The sequence below is a fragment of the Pomacea canaliculata genome, linkage group LG3, assembly GCF_003073045.1.
Source record: "Pomacea canaliculata isolate SZHN2017 linkage group LG3, ASM307304v1, whole genome shotgun sequence".
Classification (NCBI taxonomy): domain Eukaryota; kingdom Metazoa; phylum Mollusca; class Gastropoda; order Architaenioglossa; family Ampullariidae; genus Pomacea; species Pomacea canaliculata.
In genome coordinates, this window is record NC_037592.1 from 8,276,548 (window position 1) to 8,294,975 (window position 18,428).

The 18,428-nt window shown below is 38.0% G+C and overlaps 1 protein-coding gene across 1 annotated transcript; it reads left to right on the forward strand.

Moving 5' to 3' along the window:
- Window positions 1–1,665: 1,665 nt before the first annotated feature.
- On the forward strand, window positions 1,666–16,283 carry LOC112558796 (xanthine dehydrogenase-like). Its single transcript, XM_025229463.1, is given in 36 exon segments — window positions 1,666–1,721; window positions 2,200–2,339; window positions 2,637–2,734; window positions 2,736–2,807; window positions 3,070–3,230; window positions 3,433–3,509; window positions 3,848–3,930; window positions 4,189–4,426; window positions 4,690–4,769; window positions 5,212–5,358; window positions 5,582–5,684; window positions 5,866–6,014; window positions 6,387–6,497; window positions 6,825–6,891; window positions 7,159–7,244; window positions 7,791–7,949; window positions 8,105–8,227; window positions 8,649–8,741; window positions 8,939–8,996; window positions 9,233–9,382; window positions 9,711–9,903; window positions 10,175–10,279; window positions 10,599–10,677; window positions 11,104–11,195; window positions 11,616–11,679; window positions 12,259–12,327; window positions 12,329–12,373; window positions 12,496–12,657; window positions 12,992–13,120; window positions 13,462–13,534; window positions 13,537–13,591; window positions 13,987–14,118; window positions 14,564–14,687; window positions 14,988–15,085; window positions 15,524–15,631; window positions 15,845–16,283. Coding segments are annotated over 34 exon segments (3,645 nt in total). The 3' UTR covers window positions 15,060–15,085; window positions 15,524–15,631; window positions 15,845–16,283.
- Window positions 16,284–18,428: the final 2,145 nt, after the last annotated feature.

The window sequence follows — 18,428 nt, forward strand, 5'->3', positions numbered from 1 at the left end:
AGTTTATTTTTAAAGGTATTCTTTTTTTTTAACTCGGCGTCGACATAAGAATGACTTACTTTACCTGTCTAAATGTAAGCAGCAGACAGAAACAATAACCTTAACAATAAGTCAACCAGGTGTATGACTGTAGGCACAGATTTTCACCTTATTTCGGTGATGAGGACCTGTGCCACCTGTGTCAGGTTTTAAGACAATGTTCTGTCCATTTATCAGTGAAGAGAAAATTTAAATTTTGTTTACACCTGCGCCAAGTTATTGGGACTTGTCCCGACTGACCATCAGACCATGTTTAACAGGCAGACACATGTCGAAAGTGATGTCCTGTGGGGAGAGTTCCTTCAACTTCCGTCGAGCCTCCCATTCTGTGTATCTGCAAATATAACCAACAGATTGATGCTGTCCAGAAAAAAAATTAAAATGTTATAGTCTATCTTCACAAAAAGTAAGCTTTTAGAGAAATTAATTTTTTTTTAGAAAGATGTAAGTTTGCAGCGTGATACAAAATGATAATGTAACCAAGATAACATGAAATACTATATGTTCATTTACTGTTAAAAGGTCAAGGCTGTCTCGTGATCTTAAGGTCGTAGGGAGGTGAGGTGTCAGAACCCTCATTTATTTAGGGGCCGGTTTTTTGAGGATGAGACTTCTACTTTAGTAGGCACCTAATCAACAACTTGGTCAACTGGTGATATTTTATCTACGTCGCACGGGTTCGAACCTTCGGACGCAGTTTCTCTAACTACATGAACATCTGCTTCCGTCTACTATCAAAACAAAAGCTTTAATTATAATTGAATATTAGTTTTTTCAGGACTCCAAAAAGAAGACGAACGCATGTACTAGAATCTTCTTTCGTAACAGTAAATTCAAAGTCGAGTCTAAAATTAAAAAAACTGTGATGACTTAAAGGAACATTAAGCAAGTGGGTAGAGTCATGACAATGATGTCTGTAATCAAGAATTATGTGAAAGTACTCAAAAGTAACAGTCCGCAGACAAGAAAACAGCAAAAGTGACCTACATCTGTAAACACATATACTACTTGCCTATGTGAAAGGAACTGTCCACTGCAGAACTTTAAGACCTGGTGGTCATATAAGATAAGACTTAAAAGCTTTATTCTGCACGGTCTTATCTGAAGACACGTATATAAATTTCCCTATATAGAAGGAATTGCTTCAGGGTCCACTTTCAGACCTGCTGCTATTCAAGTAAGTAGACAAATGTCTGTTTATATAGTATATATCTATATATACATAGTACAGAACCGGAAAAAAGTTGCAAAAGTAGCAGATTCAAATTAAAATGTCCAGGATGGGAAATGCATTTGTCGTAGCTTTGTAGAAGTCGTAGAGGAAAATAATTTTTGTCCTTTGAAAGAGAGGGAAGATATATATATATATTGTCAATTAACAAATAAAAAATTAAAAAAGGATCAGTCCTATCCTTGTAAATGTTACTCCAGGACATGTAAGGAGCTAAATATATAAAGCTTTGTCTAAAAAATTAATGTAAAAGTATTAAAAATAATAATATTTTGCCTGAAGCAAGAGCTTTGCATTTGCCATTTGTTTTACAAAAACACAAAGTTCGTGAAATTTATCAAGAAATAGCCTTATCCTTTATGCAAGTAAAAACATATCATTACTTCATGCATAAAATGCTGAAGGCTTATAGGACATTCCAGCTGTCCGGCGGCGATGTCTTCACAGGATGGCAACGAACTCCGGCATGTTCAATGTCCTGCTTGTTCTGCGAGGTGACTTTTTGAATGCTGCCTTTGTCCTTTTCCTCGCCCAGCCACTTGTCAATAAATATACAATTATATAATTTAACTGTTATGGCTTAAGCAATATAGGGAAGTGTCAAAAAAGCAGAACCCTTTGATAGTACAGTCACGGTTGAATTCAAATTACCGTTTTTTTTAAATAATTGTTCTAAATCTGTTTGGTTGTTATTTGTTATGGATATCGTTAATTTTTTGTTCATTTTAGCTCGAATAAATCTATGTGTACATGTAGGATTACTGCCTAAGGTAGCATGAGGTTTTATAGAAGGAACATTATATGTGTAAAAGGTATATATTTATGTATTATATTACTAGCTCAATGCACGCAAAGGGTGTGTTGCTGAATTAGCATCATGATGACACGTTGAAACAGGTAGGAGCATGACAACATGTAATTTTTTTCAGGCAAGAACCATCGTCTCACCAGGTTGAAGAGGGAAAGTATTGCGGGAACTGTGTCACTTGTGGTTTCTACTTCAGGTTACGATTACCACGAGCCAGTAGCAGTAGTGTTACCTTCACTGTCAATGGGACTCAGTATACAGGTGAACTGTGTCCAACTCACATCAAACTATTATGATTTATTTGGCGGATGATTCGTGATAAACAATAAGCATTTACACTTTCATGAGTAGAAAATTTGCATTTGTTCAGACCTGTTTTTTCTAATAATAAAATAATGATTCGCTTGTTTTAATGGAAGATTAGGTTGCCTTGAAGACCATTAAAAGACATGTTAAATCTTGAAATCTTAACTAAATATTTATGGTCAAAATTATTCTCCAGACTTGTGATTTCCTGACTCATAGTCCTACAAAGCTTATAATGAAATGCTTTTACAGTGGGCAATGAATACGACCCAGCTACATCTCTTGTGGAGTATCTGAGGTCGTCTGCGATATCCAAAGGCACCAAGCAGGTGTGTGTTGAGGGAGGCTGTGGGCTTGTGTCTGGTCGTCGTCAAACTCTACGAGCCAATCAGTGGAGTCAAACAGCTGTATACTGTCAATTCTGTGAGTAAACATGCGCACAATACTGTTTACTTTTTATTCCAGAACGCAAGACGACATCGAATTGTTATAGGTATTATCAGAACAGTTAATGCCTAGGATTAGTTTCATGAAGAACATAAGTATGATCATTAGTAAATATTTCTAAGTGTACTTTTTTCTAAGTGTCAGACATCTTCTAGTAAAAGATAGATAGATTGAATTCATAAAATGGCAGAATAGAAGTAGATATTCTTTTGCATTATTTCTCCTCCAACTGTTTCAGTGTTTGGTTCGGCTGTACATGTGTGACGGGTGGGAAATAACTACAATCGAAGGATTGGGTAACCCACGCACAGGACTCCACCCGATACAACGGCGTCTCACCCAGTATAATGGCTCTCAGTGTGGCTTCTGCAGTCCCGGGCAGATCATGAATATGTACGGGTGAGTGGAATAAAATTTGTTATAAGCAGTAAAGTGAATTCAGTAAACATATGAAGACGAAAAAGGGTGAAACTCTACGACCACGGTGTAAATTTGTACCAGTGAGAAATCTAAGGCGATTAACTTAACAAAACTTTGCATGAGGTATTCAGGTGTGCATACAATGTCCAGGATGTGTCTGATTCATCTTATTTTATTTCAGTCTGTTGCAAAGAAATCCACAACCTACAATGGAACAGGTGGAAGATGCTTACGATGCCACAATCTGCCGTTGCACAGGTAAGCTTTAAAGTTCACAAGTTCATGCACCAACATCCCATAATTTTAACACTGCAAAGCTTCAGGTCAACAGCAATGTTATGTAGTCATTAAATCATCTCTTTCTTTTTCAATAAAAGTTTTAGACATCCCAGACCATCCACACATAATTTTTTATATTTTTTTTTAATGTTCGGTATAATAATTTCTCAAAAACCAGGATTTCTCTCCCACCTCTCACATAACTTACACCTAGCCCGTTGCAAAATATTTTCTTTAGGGTACAGATTAATTTATGGCAGGGTACTCATCTGTTTTTATGATCTCTCCTGTCTTAAGACGGACTTATTTTGTTTTAGGATACAGACCTATCTTAGATGCCATGAAGTCCTTCGCCTCTGATGCCCCGCCTTCGCTCAAAGGAGGGATGATTGATATCGAGGTACAACTACTAGGTTGTTGAAGTAGTTACATGTGTCCACCTTTAACTGCTCTTTCAGGTAATTTGCAGCAGAAATTCTGAAGTTTTTACAGTGTAGAACTAAGGACGAAACTTCGTAAATATGCCTTCATTGTCATATTCATTCCGTTCTTTCTTTGTCTTACGATTTACTATACAGCTGCTGTATTATCGCTACATATAGTACTAGTCCGTTTGAAAACATGTGAAAGTTATGTAAGGTAAACAATTTGTTTATAGGATCTGAGCCTCAAAATGTGCAAAAAGACAGGAAAAAAGTGTGAGGGGCAGTGTGGTCACAAGATGGACAGAGAAGACTGCTTCTCGACTAACAGAGAGAAAAACCCACAGACTCAGCTTCGCATTGTGGGAGCCACATCACAATGGTTAAAACCCACCTCACTTCAAGATTTGCGCCAGTTGCTAAGGCAACACCGTGACGACCGCTACAGACTTGTCTTCGGCAACACTGGCTTTGGTACGAAAGCGAAATGGTTTTATTGGATGTGAATGTGTGAAAAAGTGTGAGTGAAATATTGATAAGGGAAAAATATATTTTATGTATGTGTTTGTGTGTCGGGCATGCTCGAAGGATTTTGTTATAGAAGGGAGGGAGAAATATATAAAATGATCACATTGAATCTTGTCAAAGATTTTCAGGCAACATTTTGACCTTGTTTGTCTATGATATATATATATGCGCGTTTGTGTGTATATGTATGTATGTGTGTATGTGTGTAGGAGTTTACAAAGAGATCGGACCCTGGATGTATGAAGTGCTGATAGACCTCAGAGGTGTACAGGAGCTGTACAGAATTGCTGTAAGTTGATAAACCTTGCATTCTCTTGAAAACAAATACAAGTGGAGAGAATCAAGTTTTTGTGGTAATAAAGTAATAACATTTAATTTTCAGTTAAATTATTTTACATTTATTTTCAATAAACCTTACTTTTCAGAAAATGTAAGAGTTGTCATAGTTTTATGTCTTACCTCTAAAGCAAGTTCTGTTGATTAAATGTCAAAATAATTATTTAGTTTATATTGACATACTCGCTACTTAGAAATCTATTGATAAAATGTGAACATAAAGCTCATTAATAAGGGTGATAAGAATTTCTCTATTCTCCATTATGTACACAAAATTTGAATGATTAAAATACAAAAATATTTATAACTTTCATAATTACTGGGACACAGACGGTCGAATTTGTTTACTTTAGTAAAATAAAATTACTAGCATCTGTGATTTTTTTAATCAACAGTTCAGTCCAACAATGGAATTGGGGAGCAAACTGAGTCTTGATAATATTGTGGAGCTGTTTAAAAGATCCAGTTCCAATCCCGCCATGCCTTACTCCTCAGTTTTTGCGGAGCATTTAAAAAAAGTGGCGAACAGTGGTGTCAGAAATGTAAGTGTACTCTTCACTCCTTCTTTCTCTCTATCATATATATTGCATTTCTTTCTTTGACTGATACAATTAATTCCATTTCTATCTTCATATGTCTATTTCCAGTATTTTTTATGCAGTGTTTGAAGTTATTAGCGAGTAAAAAAATGAATATTCAATAAGAACAGAATATTTGAGCTTGTACATAACGGTCGATGAAACCGTCATGTCATTTTATTTACAGCTCGGTAGCTGGGCAGGGAATCTGATGCTGAAACATTTACATCCGGGCTTTGTGTCTGATGTCTATGCCATGCTGGAAACGATAGGAGCTGTGCTACTCATTGGTAGGACTGTCACCTGTCTGTTTGTCCTCTTTGCTGTTTAATTAGGCTTTTGTGTCAGTTTGCATGTTTCTCGTTCTGTCTTCATCAGTTTTAGGAGAAATCATGAAAATAAAATTCCTGGTTGAAACTGTTACTGCAATGTATATGGTGATTTGACTATACAATCTGTAATTAATTACAGGCGATGGATATGAAAACCGAATCCAGTCCAGTCTCGAGGATTTCCTGGAGCTGGATATGAAGGGAAAGCTTATTGAAGCCGTGGTGTTGCCTGCATACAGGGACAATAATAATTTCATCAGGATGTACCGCGTTTCACAACGCCTTCAGGTCCATTTCTAGCTTCTTAATAATAATCTCATCCAGGTTCCACTATTATTTAGCTCTAACGAATCGCCAATTTATACTTTGTACACGGAGAAGGTCAGCTGTTCTTCTCATTGTTGTTCTTTTGTTGTCTCACATGGAACTTGAAATCTCTCTTGTGGGGTGAAGTTTAAGAAGACGATGAAATGTATACACAAGAATTGCTCACCCAACATTAGTAATGAGCAGGCAAATAACGATATAAGTTTAATTTAGATTAGCGATTATCTTCTGTAAGCAAATCGGATTTGAAGTAAAAATAGAAGCAATTTATTCATATACTTGACTTGCTGACTCTAAGATGGATGCATGTACAATGCTGTGGTGTGGTTGCAGGACTGTGATGGTTATGTCGTGGCTGGATTCAACTTCAAGTTGGACAGGGCCAGCAACTACACCGTCTTACAGCGTCCAACTCTTGTCTTTCAAGGGGTCAAAGACACATTGGTAAGGGTCACCTTTTTAGTTTTACAACTTTTCATAAACAAATTCATAACAAAAACTAAGGTAGCCAAACAAACAGAACAAAGAGGCAAGAATTTTACCTATCGTAGTAAGTCGAGCACAAAACATGCAATGTTTTCTTCTGATAACATGATGTAGGAGACAATCTATTAATAAGCAGAGAATAAAAGTGAAATAGTCAATGTGCAATTGCATGCTATTTAGAAATGAAAATAAAATGTGTCAAAGGATATTGAAGGTTGTGAATTCTCACTCTCTTGGTGGGAGGAGAAACAGGATCTGTAGATGAATATTTCATTTTCATTTCAGAACCGTGCCAAGATCACAGAAGCATTCCTGGTGGGGAAACAACTTGGAGTTCCTCAGGTGTTGACAGGTTTTGTAGCTTGCTTTCTCTTTAACAGCACTGAATCCCACCTCATTGATGATTTTATTTGAATTAAACCTTGTCTCATTGGTAATTCTCTAAACTATTAATAATGTCTCATTGGTGATTTCTAGAACGAGGTCGTATGCATGAGATTTGTTTGCAGAGGATGTCTTTTGTTTGTATTCTGAAACATAAAAGAGAAACAAGAAAGCAGCAGCAGAAGCTGATCGTTCACATAGCCAGTTATTGCAGATCTTTGTTTCTCTGTTACAGATGCACTAAGAATTATGAAGGTGGAGTTTCAGCCCACCACTGACATTGCATTCAAAAGTAATTTGGCAGCGAGTCTGCTTTACAGGGTGAGGACCTTTGGCACTTGTTGTATTCTTAGTAAAGGTTTCTCTGACTTTCTAGAAAATGTGGTCACAAGTCGATCTGTTAATCGTCACCGTCGGACAAGACTTGATATCAGTCCTGTTGTTTACTATTGACTCACTTGCGTATGAACTTTGTAATGATAAACTTTATTATTACAAGAAATTTGAAAGCAAACATTCAAACAAGTACATGTATTGTCATTTACTTTTGAAGTCTTGACCATGGTGTCTGTTTTGACCGATGCTGGTTTGGTTAAGAAAGTCTTTCTAGGCTCGTGACCATGAAAGACAGGGAAAGATATGTTCAGTGTCAGTGGTTAATGCCATTGAAAGAATTAAGAGAAGAGGAAAGAAAGGATGAAAAAAACAAGTCTCGTTCTTTGAGTGGGCACAACCTCTTCCACACCATTGCATAACAACAATCCTTTGATACCGTACCTACTGAGAGTTGGGATGGGGCTCGCGAAGACGTGAGGGAGAGCACTCTTTCTCGAACTAGTTTGATGAACTCGCTGACCTCTGTCCCAGTTCGTCCTGGAAGTGTGCGGAGACACCGTGAGCGAGAGATACCGCAGCGGAGGGTTTCCCCTGACTCGCCCGGTGTCTTCTGGGACACAGACCTTCGCCACCCGTAGAGAGGAGTGGCCTCTGACCCAACCCTTGACTACAGTCGACGCTGACTACCAGGTAACGTGGCCACCAGGTAGCATAGCAGTCTAGTTAGCAAAATAAATGTCCAGGCAATGCGTGAATACGTTAAAACAGACATAAACTGACATTAATCACGTGTAAAAGCATAACAATAGTTTTACTAAAATCCATTTTGTCTTCACTGTCTGCAGGTGTCTGGGGTGTCAAGGTTCCTCGATGACACTCTTCTTTGTCAGAAAGAGCTTTATGCAAGTTTGGTCATCAGCAAGGAAGGGAACGCTCGCATTGCATCCATAGACCCGCAGGCAGCCTTGGTACATCTGTTGTTGTTTTTCATCGTATGCCACTTGTAGAACCCGAAGAACACTTCTTCGCGTTTCATATATATTTAGATTAATTGGTTTTGTGTATGTTTAGTTTGTTCATCTATGCAATAGTTTTATTTCTACGAAATGGGCTGTTGACGCCAGAGGCCAACAATATTCAAATTATTTAATTTAGACATTATAAAAAAGTACTGTCCTGACTGAAAACTGCTTTTCAATAAATTTGCTGATTAAATAATCTCTTTTTAAATGGGTTGTAATGAAACGATAATCGTGAATTTGATTCTGTTATGTAAATCAAATACAAAAATTAAACCTAGTAGAACATTCTCCATAAATATATATATATATGAATCAGAGCAACCAGTTTTAGTTCCTTATAATTCTGTTTCGTTTTGCCGTTATGTAGGCGATGCCAGGAGTGCACAGGTTTATACAAGCATCAGATTTTCCAGAAGGTGGAAGAAACGACTTTGCACTGTACGCCAAACATCCAGAAGAGGTTAGAAATCACCATCCACATGGTACTATCTTACTTCACATTACACAACTGATTTACAGTTAATAATTAATCTAAGGTTGTATTGACAATGTATATTGCTCATGTTGCTGTGGTACAATATACTCTCAAGCGGCAGTAGCTAAAACTGTTTTATTCTTTAATTCTTCATCATTCCTCAACACCACTCCATCATGCAGATCCTGTGCAGTGGACAAGTGGAGTACGCAGGCCAACCGATCGGCATCATAGTCGCAGGTGAGCTAGATTGATAAGCAGTTTTCTTGTAGAGATAGATATTAGAACCCTCATTCAACCCAGACCCTTATGTTATTCATAAATACATCCGGGTATCTTAGCAGCTCTTTGTGATTCTACTTTAAATCAGAGAACAGAATTATAAATTTGTCTTCTGCGACAATTAGTTTCCTTCTCTGTTTCACGAATCAATGTGAGATTGTTGCAGTTAAAAATGCTCTACCTGTCCACAACAGATAACTACGACATCGCCAACACCGCTGCGTCCATGGTCAACGTGACCTACACCGACGTCCAACAACCTTTGCTGGACTTTCACAAGGCGATCGAGCAGAAGTCCTTCTTTGCTGATCCAATCAACACCGTTGTCGTTGGAGACGCTGACCGTGAGTTGTTCATCAGACTGTGACCATTTGAGGGAGAAGCAGATTTATGTACATGCAGTTTATTTCTCTGCACATTTTTCGAAAAGTGGTGAACAATACATTTCTACATCTTTGCTTGATGCTTACCTGACCCTAACCCTTGATTCTTGAAGACACTTTTGACTTCATTAATTTTATTATGTAGATGGCAAGCGAGAGGTGGTAGACTCTTCTAAGGTGTTTTCACTATCTCACTGCTAATCTTTCATGTAGTTGCTAACTGTACTCTTGTAATCATCAAAGCATTCAACGAGTTTTAAAATGTGAGGATTGGTGCTGTCGCCTGCAGGTGCGATACAGGAGTCAGCGCGGCACGTGCGGGGGTCAGTGGAGACGGGGGAGCAGTACCAGTTCCACATGGAGGCTCAGATCAGTCGATGCTCCCCCAACGACAACGGGGGGATGGACGTGCAGGCGACAACCCAGTACATCGACCAAACCGCCCAAACGGTCGCGGGCGTCCTCAATATTTCCCACAGCAGGTGAGTAGTGTTCAGCTAGTTTTTCATTATTTTACAGTTTCAGTTTACTTACAGATCCTGCAAGGACCCTTCTTTTCTTGAATTGGTTGGTTGATTCTTAAGGCCGTCCAGTCCAGTTTTTAAATCTTTGATATGGACATTAATGATATTCTTGTTTACACGACTAGATTTATCTGTCCATTTTATTTCAAAAAGTTGGGAATTTGTAATAGTTGATGTCAACGTATTCTCTACATACCTGCACAATGTTTGGTTTTGTGGCTGTGAACAGTGTGAACGTGGAGGTGGTGAGACTGGGAGGCGCGTTTGGAGCCAAGATCACACGGAACTTGCTGGTCACCGGAGCATGCGCACTGGCAGCTCACATCATGCAAAGGTCTGACTGCCACTACTGGTGAAGTCAACTGGAATGTACTGTAGTGAAACTGAAACTGTTTTAGTAAACTGGAAACTACTGCAATTTCATAAATTATCTGACATCTGTCTCTATATATTTGGGTGCTAATCGCTTGTGGACATTTTTTTTGTATAAATCAAGCCTTAAAATTTTCATCGAATTTACATTTTCATCAAATATTTCTCAAGATTTTTTTTCTTGAAGTTAATGTAACAGACTAAAAACAAATGAGCATGCTAGACTGTAACAGACGATTAGGGGGATATTCATGATGGGGATGTGCCACTTCTCACTGCAGGCCTGTGAGGATGGTGCTGGACCTGCATACAAACATGAGAGCTCTTGGGAGACGCGAACCCTGGCTAGCAAACTACGAGGTTTGTACTTATGTTTGTACTTATGTTTTTACTTTTTCGCCTCTTCCCTCCGTGACATTTTGTGTATTGTGACCACACTCATTATCGTTTTGAAGGCAATAGGTAGGTTTTGTGTGTTATATTTACAACAGCTTCATTGTTTCGAATATTGTAAATATGATAGAGTTTTCAATATGCAGAATGGATTTCATTTATTTGATTATAGTAAATTTATCAAAATATAATTATCTAACGTAAATATTTTATTAGAAAAATAAAAAGTGCTGGTATCACATGCACCATGATATTCAAGGATATTTTATAAACCCATGTAAATAAATAAATAAATATTGTTCCACTCAAACTGCCTGGCCGACACATAATGTTACAGTGACAACTTAAAATACTCTTTGTAGATGTTAATTTAGATAGAATTATCCTCCACAGGTCGGCTTTACAGAGGAAGGAAAATTGAATGGAATTAAAGTCGACTTTTATGCAGATTCCGGCCACAGCAACAGTGACAACACACTTGGGGAGTAACTAAGTTTTCGACAGCTGTAAGTCATAGCTCAGCACTTGAAACACTTTAAAAACTAAGCAGTAACAAAATACACCCACAGCTATGTCAGTAGCCATGTTATTTGAAATGTTGTAAGTAGTAACAAAGTCTATCGGCAACTGTAAATCATATCCAGGTAGTTCATTAAGTGAAATTTATATAAAAAACGGTAAGTATTATGTTCTTTAAAAAATCGTTGAATAATCTGTTTATAAAAGATGTACCACACTTTTAATTTTACTTTTACGTACATTAAAAGCCAAACTTGTATAACATGTTTGGGGAGAGTAGAGTTCATGGTGCATAATTTCATTGAAAGCGACGGTCCTGAGAGACTTGCATTACTTGCAACAGAGAGTGGTTCACTGGTAAACTGTGTAAATACTATCTTCATCAGGCTACTCGTGCAAGAACTGGAAGCTGACAAGGACCGCGGTTCGGACAAACAAGCCAACCATGTCGTACTGCAGGGCCCCAGGTAGGCAGGTGTAGCACGTAACAGCACGTACAACGTAGCACGTGACGTAGCAAGCAGTACACAGAACGTAGCATGTAGCGCAAAGCACGTATGTAGCAAATTGCTTCTCTGTCTAGTTTGCTGTCTTTCTCTCCCCTTCTCATTCATCTATAAACACAATCAGAAGCAAGAATAAATAAACAACGTAGGAAAACTCCAAACAATAACTTTGCACGTGGAACGTTGTGTGCAGGATCCCTGCAGGCCCAGTTCATCATGAACACCATCTTGGAGCACGTGGCTAAAGAACTCAACAAGGACCCAACGGAAGTCCGCAAAATCAACCTTACCAAAAAGGAGATGTAAGGGAACATTGCATGTGGTTTCTTTTTCTTGAGATTTTGTTTTGAATAATTTTTCATCGTCGTGTAGGATTGTTTGGCCTTGGTCTTGATATCATCCTGTCTTAGTGTGCAACACGAAAACTACTGTTTTTCAGTCTGTAAGTTTGTAGACAGACGTGGGATGCTAGTAGGAATTTAATGCTTAATAAACAAAGGTCACTAAATCAAAAAATTTTCAGCGAGCACTGAATGGAATGAGTTTGGACTACTGCAACATCCGGGAGATTGTGACTCAGCTGGAAGAATCTTCTGACCTTGGCCAACAGACAGAGACAGGTGGCTGAATTCAATCAGGTGACAACTTCTTGACATTTTCTTTTGGTAGTCTTAAGGAGGAAAAGAGAAGAGAAAACAGCATGAAAAAATATGCTGTTTGTATCATGTTTGCTGTTACTTGACTGCTTTATCTGACTCAGGCAAACCGTTGGAAGAAGCGAGGATTGTCCCTTGTACCAACACGGTACGGACTGGGTGTGAGTCACCCATATGCCAATGTGTTTGTGGCCATACACCACAGAGATGGGACAATCACCATCGAGCACGCGGGCATTGAAGTGGGACAAGGGGTCAATATTAAGGTAAGGCAGGGCTATGTCTTTGGTTTGTTTTATGTAGGCTCATAATCTACTGATGATTTCTATGGACAACCCAATTGTATGTAGGCAGGTAGGTAGGCGGGACATTTGTCAGAGAGTGAATGAAGCCTATACGCTCTTGAAAAGATATATAAATACATTATTTGACTTACTGATATAGCCAATCCCATCAAAGATTTTAAAAGATATTTTGTCAGTTATTTCAACAAATGTTTTGTCCGTGTCCACTTGTAGACATGAAGGTGTGCCTCGCCGTAGACATTGCTTTCTCACGAGGAAATGTGTTAATTTTTTTTTTTAAATTGTCTTTTTGCAGACGATCCAGGTGTGCGCCTTTGAGTTAGGGGTACCCATGTCCCTGATACGCGTGGCAAAGACATCGTCTGTGACGAATGCAAACTCTAGAAACACCGGGGGATCGGCAACAAGTGAAAATAACTGCTTGGTGAATAATGAATTCTACCATTAGGATGAGTTATGTTTTCTACATGCATGTCTTTAAGTGCGCAGCAGAGAGAGAGAGAGTGTAATAAATGTATTTATCTCTTTTTATACACACACACACTGTCATGAATGTATTTCTCTCTTTAGATATATGTATATACACACAGACACATGAATCCTTGCATGCCTACACACAAGAAAGAGGAAATAAAATAAAGAAAGAGAGAAAGCTGACATAACGATGATGTCAAAGCTATGTTTCTTTCTATATGGTGGGCTTGTATATTTAAATTCCCATTGCCGATTGTTAAGAAATTTTAGAGGTTTGATTGTGGTCAACAGGGCGTGCTCAAGTGCTGCCAGATGCTGAAGGCCCGGATGGCGCCAGTGCGCATGACGATGACCGACCCGACCTGGCTACAGCTGTGCAACGGTGCTATGAGGACGGAGTCGACCTCACGGCTCACTACTAGTAGGATTGAAACATTCTCTGAAAACAAAATTAAAGGAATGATAAAGTTTTCTCAGGTTTGAGATGTCCCAGATGTTTCTGCTCCATCCAACCCCAGAATGCAATACACAAGCATTCATTTTTAAAATTTTTTAAAATGAATAAAGCGTTATAAGAATCTCAAGTCTAAAGAGGGTACAAACAATGGGCTTCCATGTCCATCAATGCATACCTTCATTGACGAAAAACTACACCAACCGAATTCAAGTGTAAGGTGTTGCTGACGTAGGTCTAACAACCAATAACAATTAAGGATTGGGGTTACGACCTCTAAAATCACGATTTCTTTGCGAGTGTCCAAAGCAAATACAATACTATCAACGGATTTACAATATTTTCTGCGACCTTTGCTTCAGTACAAACCCCTACAGCGAGTACAGCGCCCGCTACAATGCCTACGGTGCAACGGTGGCGGAAGCAGAAGTCGACATCTTGACTGGACAGTCTCAGCTTCGACGCGTGGACCTCCTGTACGACTGTGGAGAAAGGTCAGTCTTTATTTTTTTAATTCTAATTTGCCTTTTCAAAATTAATCGTCACTTATGATGTCTCGTGGTATCGATCAGGTTCTCGTATAAGATGAATAAACATTAATAACATCAACTTTCTTTTCTTCTATCATCAAGATTATTTTCGCTGTTGGTTATTTTTGAGATTATAATAGTGATTCAAAATCTTTACAGGGACTACTCATTCTTTAAAATAGTTTCATAGGCTTTTTTCAAATCGGTTTCTTACATTTTTTTTTATGGAAAGATGCTTACTCCAGGTCTTCATAATTTCTGTTTATTAATTAAATTCCGCAGTTTAACAAACACCTCCTGTGTAATCAAGAAACCAAACCTTATGAAAACACAAGTTTGTGATTTAGGCACCAAAAGAGTAAAATAAAAGTTGTACATAAATTGAATCACAAGCACTCTCGTGCCTCAGCATGAACCCAGAGATCGACATCGGTCAGATAGAGGGAGCCTTTGTGATGGGGCTGGGCTTTCACCTCACCGAGAAGATCAGGTACAACGCCGACAATGGACAACTGATCACCGATGGAACTTGGGTTAGTGTATTCTCAATATGTTGATCATTGGTGTTATCAATGGAGAGCAAGGTCTGGCCTTCCTTTACATGTAGCAATCAAGTATAAGGTACTCGATGGAAAAATGTAGTAATTTATTTTATAATTTAAATTATGTTTCATTTAAATATTAAACATTAAAGCTTCTTTCATTGCTAATGCACGTGTCCGTTTACCATGTTCATAGAATATTTAACATAAAACTATAAAGTTAATAATCGAATTTAGTAGATGAAAAGAAATATTTTTTAAAAAAATATTAACTTCTTATTTATAACATAGGGATACAAACCTCCGCTACCAAAGGACCTACCAATAGATTTTCGAGTGAGCTTTGCTGAAGAACGCACCTAACCCATTGGCAGTCCTGCGGTCTAAGGGTAAGACAGACCCTGACCATAGCAAGATTGACGACAACAGACATTTCATGGAACAATACTTTAATGTCGGAATATCTCATGTTTGCCATATGAAAATAATGTTGTCTCTCCAGTATTATCCGAACATTCTTTTAGCTTCGTTTACCTTTACTGTATCATACCTGACGACATTCATCCCTTCAGGAGAGAGATCAGAAGGTGCTGTAAAAATAGTCAGAAATGGATAGCATGCTTCTGGAAGAAATGGATTGATTGCCTTAATGTTTCCAACTTTATCGTTCGTGGACAGGTTTTCTTTATGGTAGGGAGAAGATAGTAACTTTCCATCAGGTCAGCTCCAGCTTTAACCTTTTCCGTACGTAGAAGAAAAGACTTCTTTTAAAGGTTAAAAAAGTTCAAATAAATATTTGTGACTCTGTGTTGTTTATTTTATCAAAGCTGTCGGTGAGCCCCCGATGATGATGAGCAGCTTGCGGCCTCTTCGCCATCAAGCACGCGTGGAGGCTGCACGTGCAGAGATCGACCAAGACACCTACTTCACACTGAGTGAGTAGTTCACAGATATTAATGCATATTAAAGGTCTACAAGAGTTCAAAACCCTGTCACTCCTAAGTATCACAACCTTAGATACGAGCCAATTATCACAAATTTTGAGCTGAAACAAAGAACTTGAGGCAGAGGAAACACAGGACTGAAAAAAAGAAAGCTGTTAGATATAATTCATTAAATTAATGTGGGTTTCATCTTATTCTCCGTAGATTCTCCATCGTTGGTGGAAGACATCGGAACATCATGCCTTGTTGACCCTGTTCAGTTTAACTTTCGGGACTGAGTGCAAAGGACTTCACTCTCCTGGCGATGGCATCTGAGAATCCCTCTGATGGCCAATGAGTGCAGACAAGAAGAGATCGAGTACAAGCTATTGTGAACTAACCTTACAGACCAAGCAGACAGCTTCTCGAAAGTTTATATGAACTATGAATTTCGCATGAAAGTGAAAATATTAAAATATTTTTTTAAAAACTCCCTGCATGAACTGAGTCCAACTGTTAGCTTCTTTGACCGAAGATATCTGACCTTAACAAAGGCTAAACTCTATTTGCATTTGAGTTGTAAGTCAAGTGTAGACTTTGTATTTTATGTACACTTTAAAACGACCAAAATAAAGCACAACATACACAAAGAAATGAAGGCGTTTATGCTTATTGTTAATACAGATTCTTACTGCCAAAAGCCAGCTTTTCAGCTTGGTGGAGTAGTTCATATATTTGTTCATGTCTGTGAGTTCATGCTGTTAGACAAAAACCTCTTCTAACTTCTCTGTCTGCATATGTATATAGTTAGGGTTCTGACCTTACGTGTGACGTCACTTTACCCTACAACCCTTGGGAAATGTTTGCAAAGTTTTCACTATTCTAACCCTCGTCTATCAAACCTCTTCTCAAAAAAAATTCTGTATAAAGATTTATCTCAGCACTTAGTGCACGACCTTTGTTACAAATCTCATCTGATGCTCTGTTTCTCAAACTTACTTTCTATTTGATGAAAGTGGCCGCAACAAAGGATTCCTTTTAATTAAAGTTTTTCTTGATAGTTACTAGCAACGAATTATATTACAAGACAATAGTTCAAACGACTGTTTACCCAAGTTTTATCAAAGGGAGAAAGACAATGACCGAATCTTGAGATAACACACCAGGCAATAATAGAAAGTAGTAATAATAGCTCTGTGGAGCACGCCCGTCCCTCGTGTTTCCAGTCCGACAACAGAAAATGGGGGGAAAGGTGACCTAAAAGTACTGAGAATGACAACTTGCCTTTTCTTAAATTATCTATAATAAAAAAATCTTCTTTTCTATTGACTGTGTAAAGCTCAGTGAAGATAATTTGGGTGAGTACCCTCTTTTTTCACGAGACACCCTTACAAACATTACTATACACAGGCAGAGGTCAACAACATATAAATCAGGATTGTAAATATATATATAATTATTTCAGTTTCAAGGCTACAGCCAATGGATTAACTGTCTATGTAATAACTAAGTGTATCTGTGGACAAATGAGAGGCCACAAGCTTGACTTCTTTCTGTTGATGGTGATGTTTGTATGTCTGTGTGCTTGTATGTGTGCCTGTCAAGAATGGAAAAATATTCTAACTTCTCATAAAGTAATCTGTCACAAATGTTGACTCAATTGCGTCTGGTGGAAGAAAGGTGAACGGAGTCATCACACTTAAACATTCAAATGATTTGGCTATGGGTTTAAAAAGGCGTGGAAAGAAATACAATTTTTTATTCTTGCTTTCATGTCAAAATCTGGAATCTCTTATCACTCTAGCAAAGCACATGCTGGAAAGAAGACCACGATATGAAGTGGCAGTCTGTGTATGCCAACATCCAGAAGGTGCAGCTATGCATCGTTCATAAAAGATCGAGACTCGATTTTTTAAAACTAGACTTATCCCACTAGTCCCTTCAAACAGTTCTGATTAATAGGTTTGAGTGCATTTTTCTGTAGTCTTAATTAAATACTGACAGTGCAACTAACATTAAAAATGAAAGCTTAATTTCTGATTTTACCATACAGCAGCTCGTAAGTATATAATATATGTATACATCGCCTGTCAGGTGGTTCCTTTATAACGAGCTGTGACGTAGGAGATACACAGGTCGCTCCCAGAGGTGGGTGAGTATGAACTCAATACATGTTAACAGATTAAAATTAAGGAATGACATTGAATTATTTATTACAGGACATATTTCACTGAGCAGTATATCTCACTCCTATTAACTAACTAAACGTTTACTTGCAAGCTTAGAAGACTGACAAGACATTTACTTTTTGACGATTTCTTCAAGCCAGAAGCATTGACATTGAAGAGACATTACACAAACTCTGAAGATAGCATTGTTTTAAAAGCCTGTACTAACAGTGTGATTTACTTCTCGTTCCAAGTCCCTCTAAAAAGAAAGGGTTAAATAAATGAAATCGAAAAGCTAGAATAAAATCGTAAATAGTTCTGGTTGCAAAGTATGAAGAGATAACCAGTCAAGTGCACTGACACACAAACCAAATTTTGGAAACTATGATCACTTTGGGTCTCCATTTTCAATGTTCCTTTTGCTTCTCTTTTTGTTTTAGTTTTTTCCTGTCTTTCTTCTGTTGCTACCTTTTCTTTGTCCTTTTCATTCTTTCCGATTCTCTTATTTTTTTTTTTTCTCTGTATCCTCCTCCTCTTACTTTACATGATTCTGTCTTTTTTAATTGTTTTTTTTCACTCATTCTTCTTTTTTTTGGTAGCTAATGACACATCGATGACTGATGATTAATTGATGATTAATT